The sequence below is a fragment of the Mus caroli genome, unplaced genomic scaffold (assembly GCF_978045245.1).
Source record: "Mus caroli unplaced genomic scaffold, Mus_caroli_1 scaffold_12, whole genome shotgun sequence".
In the NCBI taxonomy this organism is placed as follows: domain Eukaryota; kingdom Metazoa; phylum Chordata; class Mammalia; order Rodentia; family Muridae; genus Mus; species Mus caroli.
In genome coordinates this window covers 89,493,556-89,513,459 of record NW_028227267.1, presented here as the reverse complement: position 1 = coordinate 89,513,459, position 19,904 = coordinate 89,493,556, and the positions used below count along the sequence as shown (strand labels likewise).

The 19,904-nt window shown below is 36.0% G+C and overlaps 1 protein-coding gene across 4 annotated transcripts in view; it reads left to right on the top strand.

Moving 5' to 3' along the window:
- The window catches only part of Pcdh9 (protocadherin 9), an 865,561-nt gene extending 845,908 nt beyond the window's left edge, over nt 1-19,653 (top strand). For all 4 annotated transcript variants that reach the window (XM_021181288.2, XM_021181286.2, XM_021181287.2 and 1 more), the window contains one exon: nt 17,465-19,653. In XM_021181288.2, the coding sequence (XP_021036947.1) occupies nt 17,465-17,838 (374 nt within the window). In that variant the 3' untranslated portion in view covers nt 17,839-19,653. The remainder of the gene's footprint in view (nt 1-17,464) is intronic.
- The last annotated feature ends 251 nt before the right edge of the window (nt 19,654-19,904 follow it).

Genomic DNA, 19,904 nt, shown 5'->3' with positions numbered 1-19,904 from the left:
TCAGTTATAGAATGATGATACATGCTTCCTGCTCTTTTTGTATTTTGATATGCAAGAGAACAATTTAGAATGTTTCAACCAGGTTAAAAAAAAAAAGTACTTGAGTCTTTTATTTTGAACAATACTCAACCCAATTTTCCTAGAAAGCTTAACTTTGTAAATCCTACCAAAAGTTGAAAAATCTTGAAACCTTTGACAGTCACCTAGATTAAAGATTACGGTTTATGATAGACTCCCTTTATATTAGAGAGAAACAAAGCGACACCTTAGGCAATATTGATAATATTTGGCAGGAGAAGTGATTTTGTGATTTCCCTCATGTAGTAGACTGAGTCACAGAGAATAATTAAAGAAATCAACAGATGGGCTGGAGAGATGGCTCAGCTGTTAAAGGCTAGGCTCATAACCAAAAGGTATAAGAAATCAATAAACACTCACAAGCTTTTGTAACATTTTGTTATGTGATAAAACATATCCAGAACAATCTCTTGTTCTCTAAGAAAACAAAGAGGAGAAATTGTTGACTATATAAATGTGCAATCTCTATAATGTAAAAGTATTTTTAAAAGACACTGGTATATTTCATTTACTTTTTTCTTTATTAGTATTTCTTTATTAGTATTTCTTTATTAGTATTTATTTATTTATTTATTTATTTATTTATTTATTTATTTATTTATTTATTGAGACAGAATCTTTATATGGTGGTCTTGTTCTCTTAGAACTAACTATGTAGATAGCCTGGCCTTGAACTCATAGATCTTCATACCTATGACTCTGGAGGGGTGGAGGCATTTGCTATCACATCTAGCTTATTCACCTCTTATTAACATATTTTACATAAATGTACAAGGCTGTTCTGAAATTTTAAATCAATTTTATTCTAGTTTCTTATATTACTAATTTGTTTGAATATCATTTTACCTATACATTACCTATATGTTTCCAAGTTACATATGGGAGTATGGATAAATCTGTGTCTAACTACAAAATGATTTAGTTTTAGATTTTAACTTAAATGTTCAACATCTAACATAATGTTGGGACATTATGTTAAAGAAGTTTGCTGGTGTTCTTCAATGGCAGTGCCTATGCCAACCATGTTCTCCATGGCTATTGTCTTGATTCAGGTCACTTCATTAAAATTAGAGCAGGGGAGGGTTAATTAAGTTCATGCCAGGTAATTGATAAAGTAATAAACATTATATATATATATATATATATATATATATATATATATATATATTTGTAGTTAACTTTTTATGTATGCATGTGTGTATGTATGTAAGTATATATGTATATATGCATCTATGTATTTTAAACTCCAAATTTTATTCCCCTCCCAGTCCACCCTCTGACTGCTCTACATCCTATACCTCCTCCCTTCCCCCCTATTTCCACAAGGATGTCCCCACCCTCCCACCCTCCACCTCCCACCTCACCAGACCTCTAAACACCCTGGAGGCTCCAGTCTCATGAGGGTTATGTGCATCTTCTCTGTCTGAACCCAGACCCAGCAGCCCTCTACTGTATATGTGTTGGGGGCCTCATATCAACTGGTGTATGCTGCCTGGTTGGTGTTCCAGGGTCTGAGAGATCTCAGGGGTCCAGATTAATTAAGACTGCTGGTCCTCCTACAGGGTCACCCCCTCCTCCTCAGCTTCTTTCAGCCTTTCCCTAATTCAACCACAGGGATCAGCAGCATTTGTCCATTGGTTGGGTACAAATATCTGCATCTGACTCTTTCAGCTGCTTTTTGGGTCTTTCGGAGGGCAGTCATGCTAGGTCCCTTTTTGTTAACGCTCCATAAACTCAGTAATAATAGTGTCAGGCCTTAGGACCTCCCTTTGAGCTGGATCCCACCTTAGGCCTGTGGCTGGATCTTCTTTTCCTCAGGCTCCTCTCCATTTTCATCCCTGTAGTTCTTTCAGACAGAAACAATTATGGGTCAGAGTTTTGACTGTGGGATGTCAACCCCATCCCTCACTTGATAAGTGAGGTGCTACTGCTGAGATAGGTGCTACAAGTTCCCTCTTCCCCAATGTAGGGCATTTCATCTAAGGTCTGTCCCTTTTAGTCCTGAAAGTCTCTTACCTCCCAGGTCTCTGGTACATTCTGGAGGGTCCCCCTAATCTCTTACCTCCTGAGGTTGCTTGTTTACATTCTTTCTGCTGGCCTTCAAGGCTTCAGTCCTTTTCCTCCACCTAATACCAGATCCCTCCCTCCCTCCCTGCTTTTGGTTGCTTTCTTCTCCTTCTCCTTTTCCTCACTTGGACTGTTCAGCTTGTTGAACTTTTTGAGTTCTTTGGACTGTATCTTGGGTATTCTGTACTTTTTTTTTCTAATATCCACTTATTAGTGATAACATACCATGCTTGCCATTTTGGGTGTGAGTTACCTTACTCAAAATGATATTTTCTAGTTCCATCCATTTGCCTACAAAACTCAGGATGTCCTTTTTCTTAATAGCTGTGTAGTATTCCATTCTGTACAGGAACCCCATTTTCTGTATCCATTCTTCTGTGGTGGGACATCTAATTTGTTTCCAATTTCTGTCTATCACAAACAAGGCCACTATGAACATAGTGGAACATGTGCCCCTGTGGCATGGTAAGGCATCATTTATCTATATTTTCAAGAGAGGTATTGCTGGTGTTTCAGACAGATCTATTTTCAATTTTCTGAGGAACCTCCAAATTGATTTCCAGCGTGGTTGCATTACTTTGTAATTCCACCAGCAATGGAGGAGTGCTCCTCTTTCTTCACATCCTCGCCAACATGTGCTATCATTTGAAGTTAGCCATTCTGATTGGTGTAAGGTGTAATCTCAGGGTCATTTTGATTTTCATTTCTCTGATCACTAAGGACTTTGAACATATCTTTAGGTGTTTCTCAGCCATTTGAGATTTCCCTGTTTTGAATTCTTGGTTTAGTTCCATACCATATTATTTGATTGGGCTGTTTGATGTTTTGGTGGTTAGCTTCTTGAGTACTTTATGTAGTTTGGATATTAGCCCTCTATGGAATGTGGGATTAGTGAAGATTGTTTCCCAATCTATAGGTTGCCAATTTGTCTTATTGCTTATGACTTTTGAATTACAGAAGCTTTCCAGTTTCATGAGGTCCCATTTATCAATTCTTGATTTTAGAACATGCACCTTTACTTTAATTCATTATTAATCTTTGTAGGATCATTATTACTTGGATCAATATAAGATAATACATGTTGACACTTTTACTGATCAAATTTTTTTCATTATCATTTTCATTGTTTTACTGTTATTTTGCCTTTAGAGTTCTGGAGTTCAATCTCATACCTGTGAGGGACTAGGGAGATGAAAGGAATTAAAGTAGGAGAAATAATAAGTTCCCTTTACATTAGAAAAAATGCTGTTACCTGGTGTCTTTATTATCTGGCTTTCTAAACGGATATTCAGGTTTTTTTGAAGATTCTAAGTGCTTCTGATCCTTCTTTAATCCTTCAGGCCTAGAGAATTTGTCCTATTATTCCTTTATCAGTTGCTGGCCTTCCTTTATTAAGATCTTATCAGTCAGTGCTTGCGTGTGTGTGTGTGTGTGTGTGTGTGTGTGTGTGTGGTGTGTGTGTTTCTATGAGGGGTCCTGCAAGGTGCACAAATTATGGCTTCCGAGGTACCATACTTTTACATAGAGAGTTGACAACTTTTCCAATCATCTATAGTTCAGAATCATATTCATCTGTCATCTGCCTCAAGCGCTCTTGTGTTCAAGCATTTCTACAAGGCTCCAACTGAAGTATAGATATTTTCCCGAAGAGTAACATATAACATATTGGTCAATAAAATTGTACCATTAGTGAAATTAGCATAGTAATCAACCCGCAATTATGCCCAAGAGATGAGTCATTTTAATAATACATACTGGAAACTGAGAACATATTTAGTGTAAAGAGTGAACAGATTTAGATACGAAGTAAATGTGATTATTTATAACTCCTTTGAAGTTATTGAAATAACTAAAAAGAAGCAACTAGGCAAATGCCTCAGAATAAAAAAAATGCTTACTGAGTAATTTCTTCCTAGATATAGAAATTATTATCGGCCCCTTTCCGGTTTTCTTACACTTACAAACACATGTTAACCCTAAATATTTCCATGCAAATATTATTATCTGGATGGATTATTAAATTTTTAATAAGTTTTTATTATGTTTTTAAAAGAAATGGAATTACATCATTTTCCCTTCCCTTTCTTTCCTTCAGTCCTACTCATGTACGCCCTCTAAAAGAAGTCTCAAAATATCTCTATTCTCAAGTTGACAGCTTCTTTTTGTTGTAATATGCATGCATTTACACACACACACACAAACACACAGAAACTGATGACATGACCACTCCATTGTATTGTTAAAGTGACGGGTTTATTATAGATATGAAAGAGAAGAGTCAGGGGCAAAAAGAAAATGAAATAGAAAGAACATGGCCAACAGTCTGGACCTGTCCATGAAAGAAGCAGGAGCACAGCAGAGATTGGGGGACAGAGGTGTAAAGGAAGAGAAAGCAGAGGGAAGGCCAGGAAAGCAAGAGCATGCCAAAAATAGCAGGGTTATAAGGACAGTGAGTAGTCGGGAGGAAGGAACCTCATGAGCTGACCTGAATTTAAGGGAGGGGAGCAAGTGAGAAGAGCTAGCATACTAACATGCACTTCAAAATATGTAGCAGTTGCTTGTGATAGTGAATGACTCTTGAAGCCAGCATTTGTGTTGCTATGCTAATAGACACTACAAATAGCCATTTGCCCATTTGTATGTATCTGTGTATGTGTGTGTGTTTGTGTATGTGTGTGTACATGTATATTGTTGTAAGGCTGCCAAGGATACATATATATGCAGCATATATTGCACATATGACAACACAATGGCTGTCTAACCAACAGAAAGTCCAAGACTCAGTTCATGAGGCTAGATGTCTCAGCTGGTTTTCAGCATAGGTGTTAAGATGTAGGTTTCAATGCCAGTGGAGAGAGGAACTTGCCAGTCAGAGTGAAGGCAAGCAAGCAGAGAGAGGGCTTCCTTCTTTTGTATCCTTTCTAGAGGCTGCCACCAAAAGGAGTGGTCCAGACTAAAGGTGTGTCTTCCACCTCAAATGATCACAGGTGTAAATTTCTTATTTAGGTTGTGATTAATTCCAGATATGGTCAAGTTGATACCCAAAAATTCCCATTGCACCTGTTTACGAAAATCGATATTGACACTATTCCAGTCTTCCTTTAGCAGCCATTTCTAGGAAAGATAGTTTTATGACAGACTTGCCAGTATTTTGAAGTTCTCCACTTCTCTCTTCAGCAATGTTTCCTGATCCATAGGTGCAGAACCTGTGATATAGCTGTGTTCACTGGACTGGGGCTTCCTACAATCCATTAATCTCAGCTTTGTGCACGGTTTGATTAAATGTTAAAGCACAGTAAATTTGCAACAACTTTTTCATCTCAGAAAAAAATGGTATTTTATATGCATTGTAGTATAAAAGTATAACTTTTCTCTGATAAATCTTGCAATATTATATCTACTAATTTATTTGAGACTAATGATCATCCTACCAAGAAGTGTATCTGCTCTTCCATCAAAATAAAGCAATCAATGATTGGCAGAGAGGAAATTATTGTCAAAGTCTCTGCCAAGTTTTATAGATTTTACAAAATTCTAATGTCTTATATCTTTATAGATGAATTAATGTGTCAAAGATGTGTGCTAATGAACTGGTTTCCCTGTATTTGCAAGGTCTTCTGAGAAATAAACACTCAGTTTAGATTATAAGGGTGATCTGCTGCATCTCCCCAAGGGCTGTCCTCTATATAATACTCTTTTATGTAGGTCATTTTCAATAATAGAGTAATGGCATTTTCAGCAGTTCCCTTAGGACACTCTTTCAAATATAATATTTTATTTTCACACTTTTATGTACAGCTGAGTTTAAGCAATAAAGGTCACAATGATATTCTATAGGTGTTCTTACATGAAGCATTAACTTATTTTAAAACCTCAATTTTCCTTGATGCATACAAGAAGTAAGCATTTATTGTGTAAGATAATGTATCTCTGGGGTATAAAGCTGCTTTAATAATCAACTTATATTTTTTCCTAAATAGTTCTTTAACTTGAACAATTTTGCACATACCTGTACAAGAACCTAAGTCCTGCAGTGACCTGCATCTCTTTACAGCTTGACCTCCTAGTAATTGCTAATAATTACTTTGGTATCTTCAGGCTTTAAAGGATGGTTTCCTTGCATATTGTGTGACTCTAGATTTCTGAAGCCTTTTACAAAGCTCTGTTGTTAAAGGATAATGAACTGTCTGGCACGATTAAGTAGAAACCTGGGATGGAGGAAGCAGAGCAATTACATTTTATTTAGGGGCAGTCAAAGTGGCTCCTATTCCAAAGTTGGGTGCAATGCAACAGTTTTTGAGTGTGGCTATTTTGTCCTAGTTGTATTATTTAAGCATCCCCATTATCTGTGCAAAGCATTATACTATGGACTTACTATCAGTGTTTCTTTTAGGTGGTTTAAAAATCATACTATTACCTGTTTTCTTCATGGAGATTGCCATACAGTGCTTGGTACAGAGGCCTTCTAGTTTCCTTGATGATGTTGTGGAAACCTAGTTCAAACTTCCATTCCCCTCATTAAATATATCTAGTAATTACACATAATATACTAAATTATTATGACATTTATTAATGATGATCTTACTTAAGTCAACCTGTTTTCTAGCTTGAAAGATAGACCATTAACGAATAAGTGCATTCTCTGAGATGGATATGAGTGACACCTCCCCAAACAAACAAAAGCAAAAATACCATGAAGATGACTGTAGACCTAGAAGATGTCTCAGTAGAGAATAGTATATTTCGTTGTGTACTACAAATGCCTATGTGAAAATTTAACTTTTCAGAGATACTAAAATAGGAGGAAAAAGTGGGTTACTCTGAAATCCTTGAGAATATTCCATGCATAAAAGAACAGTAAAGCCAAAGCCCTATGAGTATACTGCGATGAGTGTATTTAACTGAGCCAATGTGGCAGAGTATGGCAGACATTTAAGTAAGTGGGTTAACAGGAGTTGATCATGTCTAAAAGAAATACAGGAACAAAGAGTGGAGCAGAGACTGAAGGAAAGGTCATCAATAGCATGCCCCACCTGGGTATCCATCCCACATGCAGACAACAAACCCTGATACAACTGCTGATGTCAAGAAGTGCTTGCTGACAGGAGCCTGATACAGCTGTCTCCTGAGAGGCTCTGCCAGATCCTGAGCAATACAGATGCAGATGCTTGCAGCCAACCACTGGACTGAGAACAGGGACCACAATGGAGGAGTTATGGGAAGGACTGAGGGGCCTTATCTGGCATCAATGGGAAGGGATGCCCTTGGTCCTGTGAAAGGTTGATGCCCCAGTATAGAGGAATGCTAGATCAGTAAGGCAAGAGTGGGTGAGGGCAGAGCACCCTCATACAAGCAGGGCAAGAGGGGATGGGATAGGAAATTTACACAGGGGAAACCCAGAAAGGGGATACCATTTGAAAAGTAAACAAATAAAATATCCAATTTTAAAAAAAGAAAAAGAAAAAAGAAAGAGAATATTCAATAAAAGAAAAGAAAAAATTATGGAGGAAAAGAAAGAAAGAAAGAAAGAAAGAAAGAAAGAAAGAAAGAAAGAAAGAAAGAAAGAAAGAAAGAAAGAAAGAAAGACCATCCTGCGGCCTCTCTTAACCTCTTCTATTGGCTAAAATCCAATGGATTAGTAAATTTATTACAGGTCTGAAATCTACTTTTCTATGTGACTTGGCATAGTCACTGATTGCAGGTTGTAATCATAGAGACAGTCAGAGTGGGAAATACCACCCAGAGCAAAAGGTTAGATGTCTGCCTAACAGGTGTCAGAGATGACTCTGTTTCTAAGCATGTACTTTTTCTGAAACATCAATTGTGTGGTTAATATTTATTATTTCAGAATGATGAACTGAAGTTGTGCGTGGTGGATCATGTCTCTAAGCCTAGTACTTGGCAGGCTGAGCTCTGAAGACAATGGCCAAACTGGATTCCCCAGAGATTTCTAGGATATGCCGGGCTATAGAATGTTTAAATGAACAAACAAACAAACAAAGTAAGAAGGGATGGATAGATAAAAATTTTGAATAATAAGTTAATTTGGAAATTGGGAACATTTACTATTTAGACTTTGAAATGGTATTCTGAAATCTCGTGACACAGGCAAGTGGAAGGTGGGTCTTGTGTAAGGTCAAGGAAGACAACAAAGGACTGTACATGTATACTGGGGTATCATCAGCATGTAAGGTCATATTGTGATGAGAGTGTACGAGAGCCAGTTTTATATACCTGCCAAACATTCTGACAAGCGAGTGTTCTGGAGAAGCTTGGACAGAAGGAAGGAAATTGAAGCAGTAAGGTTAGAAGTGAATTGGTGACAGAGAGTCGGGCAGCTCTGGAGTCTAAGAGATCCTACGTTCCATGTCAAAGCTACTGAGTCACGTTGTTTTGTTTGTTTGTTTGATGGTTTGTTTTCCTGTGAAAATGAGTAACGTTTAACAGATCTGTAGTGACTTCAGAGACATGATGAGATCTGAGAAATTTAACTTTAATTGAGAAATGGCAGCGCACAGGAGAGAAATAAGCACACGCCCTTGCATCCCAACATGAGGTTGCTGAACAGCAGTGTAGCAGACTTTTGTGGAGAATTCACAGAAATCGGAGGATTCAGGACACACTCCACACTTCCTGTCTTGCAATCTGCATTTTAAAAGTTCCCTCAAATGATTCATAAGTGTATTAACATTTGAAAAGCAGTGGGATAATGACATTTCGATTAAAAGTGGTGGTAAAATAATTCAAATATAAATATGTGCACATGTACAGGGATGAATCACATAGATCACACTGGAGGTTTTTTGTTATTTTAATTTCTTTTTAAATAAATTAATTATTTCTGTTTGACCTTTAAAATAATCACCTTCAGATATTATTTAAAGTTTGTAAATTCTACCATATCTTGGAATCTTTGCTTATGTATGTATGTAAGCTTGTATTTCTATGTAAATGCAGTCATGTGCATGCTGTAACATACATGTAGATTTCAACAGGCAGGTTTCTGCCATTCACCTCAAGGCAAGATTCATTGTTTTTCTTTCTGCACATATTGTCTAGGCTGGATGGCATGCATGCTCTTGTGAATTTCTCCACATCTCTCTAGGGATGCTACAATTATATATGGTACATAATGCATCCAGCTTCTACATGGGTTCTTTTATTCAAACTCAATTCTTCAAACTGCACAAAATATGCTTTACTAACTGAGCCATCATTCCAGTGTCAGAGGTCTTGGATTATTTACTGAGGGATATTCTCCAATTTGTCTGAAGGTTACAGACAAATGTGGGACTTCTTATTTTCTAAGACTGCAAGATGTGGAATGCTTAAACTCAGACATTAGTAACAAAGGTAAACTGCAGAAACACACCCTTAGCTAAAAGTTCATCATAAATCTCTGGCTATAAACATGAATGTGAACTTCACCAGTCTCTACTTTTACTTAAATACCTGGGGTACGGGGCATAGTGGACACTGTGCAAAGTAAAATTGCTACTCAACATTGTGTAAGAACTGCTAACTCCTTGGATTCAGACAAGCAACTGCCACATTTTATAGGAAAAGAATTGTGTAAACTGTTCTATATTTTTAAATTTGATCTTACCTAGAAATCAATCTTGTGAATTGGTTTCTGGACAAAAACCAAAACAAAACCCAAAATCAAAACAACAATAGCAAATAAAACTTGCTTTAAAGATTCCATAAGATTGATGGGCCATTTAAATATAGTTATTGCAGAGGGATGGATTATTACAGACCGAGGTTTTTTGTTCTACAACTGTAAACATTTGTGAAACTGTCGCTAGGCTATAGTAACCTGACCCATTTTTTAAAGCTAAGTTACTTTTATTTGGCTCTAAATTGCACTACCTCTTCTTTTCCTTAAGAGGAAAGTTGTGATTTTATGTGTGCAGTTAGTCTCTTACAAGTGACTTCATTGTCTCATCATTAAGATTTTTTTGGCCTCTAGTCCTGAGAAGGCTCCATGCCCCAGTGTAGGGGAATGCCAGGACATGGAAGCAGGAGTGGGTGGTTTAGTGAACAGGGGGAGGGAGGCTGGGATAGGGAATTTTCAGAGGGGAAACCAGGTAAAGAGATAACATTTGAAATGTAAGTAAAGAAAATATCTAATTAAAAAATGATTTTTCTCTTTAAAAGTTGTTTCAGTCTAAATAAGATATACCTAATATCTCTATTTTTGTGAACCAATTCATTTTACAGAAAATAGAGAGTAATTCCATGATCAGTATATGAATGACATTTTAAATGAAAGTCATCAAATACCATTAAAAGAAATAGTAAACTCCCGAATAAAGTAAATGTAGTATAAAACAATGTAAACAAGGTGTTACAGATCAAATTTGGTCAAAATTTAAACATGAGTTTACTTACCATCTCAGGGAAGGGCTATTTCATTAAACTGATGTCTTCGAATTGATTGCAACATAAAATCGTATTGGGAAATAAATGGAAATGCATAAAATTACCTGAGACAATTTCCTTTTGAGAGCTCACATTTCAGTGGGTGAGAGAAGAGTTCTTACAGTTCATGCAAAGCAGAAAAGGGCAGAAGATGTATATGAAACTGACCCATTCCCTATACGTTCTACAGTCTTCCACATAGCAGTATCTTCTCTGGATGAGAACCTAATTCTGGGGGTGGCCCTGGGTTATTGTATTTTGACTGTCTCCTTCTGCAAATTTTGACTTTTCATTTTCTAATGAAGAATGTATGAACTATTAGATGTCCACTTACATGTAGAAATAAGTGTGTTCCATGGAAATACAACTTCACATTCCAAAACATAAAGGCAGCCCAAAGGATAAAATCATGTACCAGAACAACAAAAGCAAACGTGTTTACCTGTATAGCGCTCTTAACTTGACTAACAATATAGCGCTAACTTGACTAGCAAACACAGTCACATCAAGGAGTAATAGATATGAAGAGCTCGTGTATTAACATTTCATCTTAATTTATAGATAAGAGTCTATGGGCTATGAAACCTAAATTTTTTTTTCCAATCTGCTCTAAGTCATTCTTCTGCTAGAACTCTGATGAGTCTCTGATGACCATGGGGATTGAGGTTTAAGGAGTTAGTCTAACTTTAGATATTTTCTGCAACAATCATTTAACCCAACATGAATTAAATCAAATCTTTAATGAAAGACAGTGTGAATGGGAAATCCTTTTTTCCAAAATAAAGTTTTCTGTCACCATCTGGAATCCCCATCCTTACCAAACTTGGGCATCCTCGACTCAGCTGGGTGGCTTTGCAGCTATGCTTGGCATGTCACTCCACTATTGTAGATAATCCTTAGATTGATGTGTTACTCTCTTGGCAGCCTGACATGTATCTGACAAGAAGTACTTAGGAGGGAGAACTGTTCATCCAACAGCTATTAGTTCATGTTTTGCTTGGCAGCATTGTTCTGAGCTGATAGGAGCATATTATACCATAGTAGGAATATATGGTGAAGAAGACTATTCACATCCCTGTACCAAGTGAACCCAGATCGCACTAAATAAGAGAAGAACAGGCAAGGTTGCATCTTCTGCACAATTACACACGGAATAGTCTAACAGCTCTTCACTAAGCCACTGTTCTAAAAGTTGTGCCACATCTCAATAGCATAGAATGACCAACAGACCTTTAACACATGACCCTGTGATCCACTGGAAGAACCTAACTGTTATAGTTGTGATCTTATAAAATTCAAACAGTCCCATATAATATTCTGTGTAAAATCCATGGTTGAGAACCACACAATGAAAGGAATAAGAAAGGAAGGTAGAGAGAAAGAAAGAAAGAAAGAAAGAAAGAAAGAAAGAAAGAAAGAAAGAAAGAAAGAAAGAAAGAAGAGAGAGAGACAGACAGAAAGAGGGAGGGAGGGAGGGAGGGAGGGAGGGAGGGAGGGAGGAAGGAAGGAAGGAAGGAAGGAAGGAAGGAAGGAAGGAAGGAAGGAAAAGGAAGAAAGGAAAGAAAGGAAGGAAGGAAAAAGGCAGAAGGAAAAAAGAAAGAAAGGAAAAAGAAAGCAGGAAGGAAGGAAATAAGGAAAAAGGCAGAAAGAAAGAAAAAATGAAAGTCACAAAAGCATTTGTGTTGAGCTGCATTCATAACTATTAAGTTACATGTAGCCCAATGCACCATAGGTTGGAATCCCACATTTCTGCTACAAAGACAACATGAAAAATAACTGAAGATATTACAGAACAAACGTATTGTTGTATTTTGTATGTATAGGTGTATGTGAAGGTATATGTTTGCGTTTATGTGTGTGCACATACATATGCATATAGAAGCCAGAGGTCAATCCTGAGTTGCAGTCACTGTTCACGATTTCTGAGACAGAGTCTCTATGTGTCTGAGAGCTTGACCTTTCGGCTATGCTGGCCATCCCTCCAACTCCCCAAACATCCATGTGTTTCTGCTTACTCACTATTGGGATCACAAGCATAGATTATCTCATACAGCTATTATACATAGCTTCTGGAGACTGAATTCAAGCTCTCGTACAGCAAACTGTAGCCAACTGACTAATCTTTCCAGCCAGAAAATATAAACAATCATAAAGAACACCTTTTTCCTATTATTGACTGGATCCTTAGATATGGCAGGAAATTATTACTCAAATTTTCTAATGTCATCTCCTGCTTTTACCTGTTCATCTGGTTGCCGTGTTGTACTTTTCCACATAAAATCTGAGTTGCAGTGACACCAAGGTGCAGATTTTTGTAGCATGATTTATATCAGAGCGCAGTAATAACTCATATGCCCCATGTGACATTCTTTGTAAGTACAGCTCTGGTGTAGAGGAACACTGGGTGAAGTACAAAGGGTGGAATAGGAATTTGCCCAAGGGTCAATGTTACCCACAGTTCTGATGCCAGTTCTTTTGCACGTTATTTATTTTTACAAATATTAGATTGTAAGCAAATTAGCCATGATGATTTTTACAGTAACCCTCCCCCCAAAAATATAAACACAAGAATAAAGAATATAATAGAGGATGTATAAAATCTATCAAGGGAATATACTTCTGACATGTCTTTCAGCTTACTTCCAACTTGTACAAACTATAAAAAATATATTCACATTAATCTATAAAAAGATAAATCATTTGCTTTTCTACATGGATTACAAGCAAACATTTTATAAGGAAAGAAAAAGAAAGAACCTGAGGGCAAAAATAAGCTAAAAAAAAAAAACTATTAAATGTTGTTGTACTGTCTTCTACAGACACTAAAATGAACTGAAAATAAAGGGCTCAGAGTACTTCTTTTCCTGAAACTTTATTATAGGAAGAATGATGAAGGGGAGAAAGCAGAACAAAAAAATGTAGATTTTCTCCAGTGGGTTAATAGTAGTAAACCCTAAGCAAAATAATTGAGTACAGGTCAATGGATGGCCAGCCCTGGCACACCAGAAGACAAATGCTAAAGAGGAGACTGGGGGATCAAATCCTGGATCAAAATCAGCCCGGGTTTCTTCTTCGTTGATGTGTTAGTATACATCGTTCATCACTGCACTTAGGAGGCAGACAGAGAAGAATCCCTCACATGTTTGAAGGCAGCATTGTCCTTGTCTGTGAAGTGAGGTCCAGGCCAGTGCAAGCTCCATAATGTAGCTTAGCTAAAGTCATCTAACTATCCACACATATCACTCAAGGAGCGGTAGCCCTTGGTACCCTGATACCAGGTTAACTCTTTATGTGTCTCAGTCTAGATCCTTCTTTATGAGAGCTATAGCAAAAATAAAAAATCTGCCTAACATCTCTCTAAGTAATGTGTCTGGCTTCATAACATATCTTTAACTTCAGAGATACTGAAGAAACTACAAAAGTTCTACAGTTGAATTGATAATCTTTATCAGGTCCTTCAAGTTCATTTATAAGGAGGTCCCATGCTTGATAACGTTCCTGAAGAACAATTTATATTATTTAGTGAAAAGTATCACTGTTTTGAAAGCTAAGGATTGCATAATATAAAAAAGAAAATAGTTCAAAATGTCTTAATCAGTTAACTTTAAGAACTCCCGGGATCTTAGGGAAACTATATAATGACAATTAAAAGTCACCCTGGTACTCTGTAAAGAGATGTCTATCCCTTAATCCATTAACTGTTCTCCTTTCTTTCACAATGGCATTGTTTTCTAACCTTTCAGAAGACAGCTCTAAAGTCAATTACACCCAGGGTAGATGGACGCTCCTCTGTGAGGTTGCTGATGATATTTGCTATTTAACTGCTCTAATGCGGGTACCTTTCACAGTGCCTTGTGTAGCTAGTGTTCAGCAGATTTCTACAGAATAATAACCATTGATTCTAAGAGAAAAATCACTGTACTCTGTAAAAGTGAATCAATGTGTCAAACTTAAGTTTCACGTATAATTATAGACACAGTGTATTGAATAAGGCAAATTTAAAAATAAACGTGTATGCTTTCCTCTTAAGGGTTCAATGAAAACTTAATTCTATTGACATTTCTGAGGTAACTTCAAGAAAAGAAAAATTTATCCAATTAATGAAACTGTAAAAGTAAAGGTTAAAGTTTGCTCTGCTGGCTCCGAGATATGTTACACATCAAACTTGTGATTCACTAGTTTATCTCCATTGATCTCCAGAAGGAGTGACTACATTTAACAGAAGTTAAATAATTCATTTATTAGCTGTCACAGAGTATTGCTAAGGCAAAGGCTGCTGTTGGGGTGCTTTTGGTGAGAGGTTTGTGGAATCAGCATCTTTTATCCTAATTACTTAAGGTCTGCCTTTAAGCGAAGGATATCTTTAATAATTCTCAGAACATTTTCAACCTCATAAAATTTTAATTAACAATTAGCATTGTTCATAGATCATCACTATGAACTGCTGCTAATTGCTGAGCATTGCAAGGGAAGCTGAAAACTGTACTGCCATGTTTTTTTTTTCCTTCCCACCAGTGGATATTTCAGTGGGTTGGGACAAAACAAGAATTCAATGTCATATATGTACAAACCCTCTTCCCAAGACATTAATAAAAAAACACACAAAGTGTGGTCTGAAATTTTGCTAGTCACTAAAACCAAGGATGTGTGGAACTTTCAAGGTACCTATTACAGACGGATCACTGAGGTCCTGGAGAATTTGCTTGGGGAATGTGGAACAGAAATGACCCTTGAAGGAGCCAGTAATTAAATGAAAACAGGCCAGGCAAAAGGCAGCTGTAGGCTCATGATCCTATTGCAAGAAGCAGGCTTTGGTTTGAGTAAAATGTGTTAGCTCTGTGGATATAGAGTCACTAAGCATACCACAGCCAACATAAAAGTGAGAAATTAGTTTGAACTTTGAAAGTGTAGCTAGGTTAGAGAGAGAGGAAAAAAAGTGATATCGAGAAATTGAAATTAAATATCCAAAGAAGTGAGTAATCAGGGGAGATTTCAGAGAGAGAAATGGTTTAATGAATGTCTGTTTAACCACAATAAAATTGTTTTCTTTTGAAGAGATGAGAACACAGGTCGTATGGGAACAAATTTGATGGTTATTCTCAGAACAGATTTTTAAATCTGGAAATATGACCAAACGTATGTTTGTTTGAAATAATGCTATCATCCATGGTGTCTACCTCCTATTTCCAACTTGTTCAGTGATGTGTCTTGTGACTTGCTAACCTAATTCTTACCATCAGGTGCTACCATTTCAGCAAGTAATCTATCACATGTGAAAGGTAATCAGAAGAGCACGAAGGTAGTCCAAATGCTGGACATTAAAAAAAAAAAAAAAAAACAAAACACACACAACAGTGTTAAAATAAATTTAGCAAATATTTATAGTTATTGTCTTGTTTAATTGCTGTCTAGGCATCACACAAATATGTTTTAATCTTTATTCTTAGTGATCCCTGTTTTTATTCTCCTGTTTAGTTTCTGATTTCACTCTTAGCACATTTTTATCCTATAGCCCAGGCTAAGCTTTAACTCCTTAATTTCTTGTTTCTATCTGCCATTTGTGGTGATTGCAAGAGTTATCATCAGGCTAAGTTGACTCTCTACTTTCAAAATGTTTCATACCTAAGTATTGCCTGTCTGTTTATCCTCTTTCCAAAAATTGATTCCTACTTTTCAAAAGTTAATTTATCTCTTGACCATAGAATGAAAAATTCACCAGTTAAACACACACACATGCACACACACACACATACAAACACACAAACACACAAAGACTATCTTGTTCCTGAAATATTTGACCCCTATTTTTCATTATTGGTTGTGATTCCTCCCCCTTTTTAATAATTAAGAATCTACTTTTAAAATACAAGTCAAAGTATATGCTTTATTACAATTTCTGATAAAAAGTAAAAAGATATAATGATAAAATTTCCCCTTGAATATTATGATTTATGTAATTCCATTAGCAATTTAGCCTCAAAGTTCTTGTTTGAATGCTTGTCTTTGTTCTGCGTTTGTTTATTCTCTTTCCTACTTATTTACATGTGTGGTCTGACTCTATTGCAAATACTAGGCTCAAACATTTTGAGGCTAGTGTAGCTGAAATTATAAAACTTTATTACAGTATCAAACTCATTTTTGATTATATTTGTTATACATCTAGAAACTAGATAAGGAACTAAAGGCCAAACTCTGTCATCAGTTAATGTGCCATTATGCTTATATTTACTCATGTTTTAGAATGATTACAAGTGATTAGTTGTGGCTGTCTTATATTTAGTCAAAAAGGCTATGGAAACAAACATTTAGTTCTATTAAAAAGTATTTAAAATTTATTTTTTCATTTGACTTCACATAAATAAAATAGTAGTCACAATGTAAAAGAAACTGTATCCATGTAACTATTTCTAGCATCCTGCATTTTTGGCACTGTTTTTCAAATACTGTATTTGATATTTGTTTCTGTGCATTGTATAATTTACATATTCTAATCAACAATATCTGTTTTTCATACTTTCTTATAAATTTTAGCATATCTCAATAAATTTTAATATATAAATCAGTAATGATTCATATGCCATACGATTAATCAAGATCAGATCTCTCTGTTTATCCGTATGTGTCTTTTTGTCATTCTATGCATTTGGATATACAGGAGAAGGGTGAAAGAATATAAAACACATTTTTAAATTGGTAACAATGAATGTATTTGCTGCTGTGTTCTCTGTATTTATCTCAAAACAAACAAACAAACAACAAAAAGCCTTGGAGTCTAATATGTCTGAATGGTTTATTTCAGGCAAAGATAAAATCACCACTCTATTTTTCACTCTGAAATATTTTGAAGGAGAATTTTAACCAATTTCTTCTTTTCTCTATCTCTTGTCCTCTACAGATGGCCCTCTGGGTCCCCGAGGTTTAGCTGAAGCTACAGAGATGTGCACTCAAGAGTGTCTGGTTTTGGGTCACTCTGATAATTGCTGGATGCCTCCTGGCTTGGGTCCATACCAACACCCTAAATCTCCTCTGTCAACCTTTGCACCCCAGAAAGAATGGATCAAGAAAGACAAGCTTGTGAATGGGCACACCCTGACAAGAGCGTGGAAAGAAGACACCAACAGGAACCAATTCAATGACCGTAAGCAGTATGGCTCCAATGAAGGCCATTTCAACAATGGCGGCCACATGGCGGACATTCCTCTGGCAAATCTGAAGTCCTATAAGCAAGCAGGAGGCACGATTGAGAGTCCTAAGGAGCACCAACTTTAAGATGAAGCTGTATGGGACCTAATACCTTTACTCTAAATAGACATGCTAATACTGTGCGTTGGAGCTTTATGTATTCGATAGATCGCTACAACTATGCCCCTTATCGTAGGGAATACTCATAACTTTGTGTTAGCACGATGGAGGATACAATGCTTTGCAGCATAAGAGAGAAAATAGTTCTACTAGCCATGTGATGATGTTCTTTACTAGAATTGATTAAACTCTCCAGAGATCTCTCCATTGTGCAATTTATTTTTATTACTGCATTTTCTTTTGACCCTGGACTGCTGCTATGAACAATAGAATATGCATTTGGAGAGTAAGAAAGTTCCACGGATTAGAGTGACTGACAAAACATATCCAGTTAGAAATTTGTGCTCTTTTTGTCTTTGATTTATGCTGGGACCTCTATACTTGACATTATACTTCAAACAAAACTTTAAAAGATAAGCATTAAACCTATTGTGCTGTTAACACCGTTAGTGGACACTTGTACGTCAATCAGTGTTAAAGTATTTGTAAATAGAAGCAAGCTATTATTAACAATTTTGTGTACTTATAGCACTCACCTACAAATGTTGTAGCATAATTCTGTGTTGATGGTTGCTTCTTTCCTTTTCTCTATTGCCCTCTTTCTTCTTATTTTTGTTGTTTCTTTCGGTGAGGTGTTTCCGCGTTAGTAGTTTGTCTTGGCACACATTGTTCAAAGAATCTTAAATATTTGTGTTTTAAAATGGTTCTGAGATTTTGCTTCTTCTATGATAACTTAGAATGTTAGAACTCTGTAAAAAATATAAAGACAAAAGAAAATATGAAAACTTCAAACAACAATAGCAGCAGACAAATGCTTCTGCAAACTCTTGGAAATTCAGAACCTCTTTTTGACATCCTTATTTTCAAAGTAGGCAAAATTAAAAATGACTTAATTAGTACCATTAAGTGAGAAAGTGATGGGAAGTGTTATCTATCAAATGTGATATAATATTCTGTACTTGTTACTCTTTCAAAACTGATGTATTAAAATAAGTATATATTGAAGAAAAAATCATTACTCAAAAATAGTTTCAATTGGGCAAATGTGTGTCTCCAACTTTGTTGAAATGACAGAGTTTGTGTTGATCCTCATATACAATACTGTTGTTGTAACACAAGTGTTATTAGACCATAGCCACAAAATATTTAATGTGTTGTGCCTTCATGATGTAACAGAACATTCTCCAGGTAGGTAGTTGGGGAAAATAAAGGGATAAATCTCTAATTATTGCTGTTTAACTGTTTGTTATCATAGTTGGTCAATGCCTGGCAGGTACCAGCATTTTGTCACTTGGGTCAAACCAAGGGAGTGACAGATAATGTTAATAAGATCTCAGTTGCACGTGCAAACAAATCCAAATTTGAACATTCTTAGGAGGTTTTTTGTTAAGGCATGACAGATGATTTAAACAAATAAATAGCATGCAACAAAATGTCTTTATTGAAAGGAGTGAAAGTTATATTAACGCCACGGTTCACCATCAACTTAAAAGTTAAAAAAAAAAAAAGAAAAAAGTTTAAAAAAATCGCTAATCCGATAGTTAATTTGTTCTTACCAAAAATAAAGTTACTTTGTAAATAGCAGTTCACATTTTTCCACAGTATAATGGAAAATAATGGGTAGGGGTGCATTGCTTATTGAAGTCATTTTTGTCGGTTTGTGAGGGGTGTTTGATGACTTTGACAAAATAAATATCTAAACAAATATCCTTGTTACTGCTTTGCCAGTTCTACGTTATTTACAATTATTCAGCTCTTGCAATAAATGTTCTGAATTAATAATTGTGTTGTGTTTATTCTTGCTCAAGATCCAAATTAATTATTTATCTCCATTCTACTGTTTAGATAAGAATACATTAATAAAATTCATGCATAACTTATAATTCAAGGAGAACTTAGGGATTTGCAAGACTTGTACAGTGAAAATATGACTTCAAATGAAATTTTCAGTTTTTCAGGTAGTCTGTGAAATGATTTTCTAAGTAAATTCAAAGAGTAAATTAGTTCATCTAACCCATGATTCTTAGTCGTAA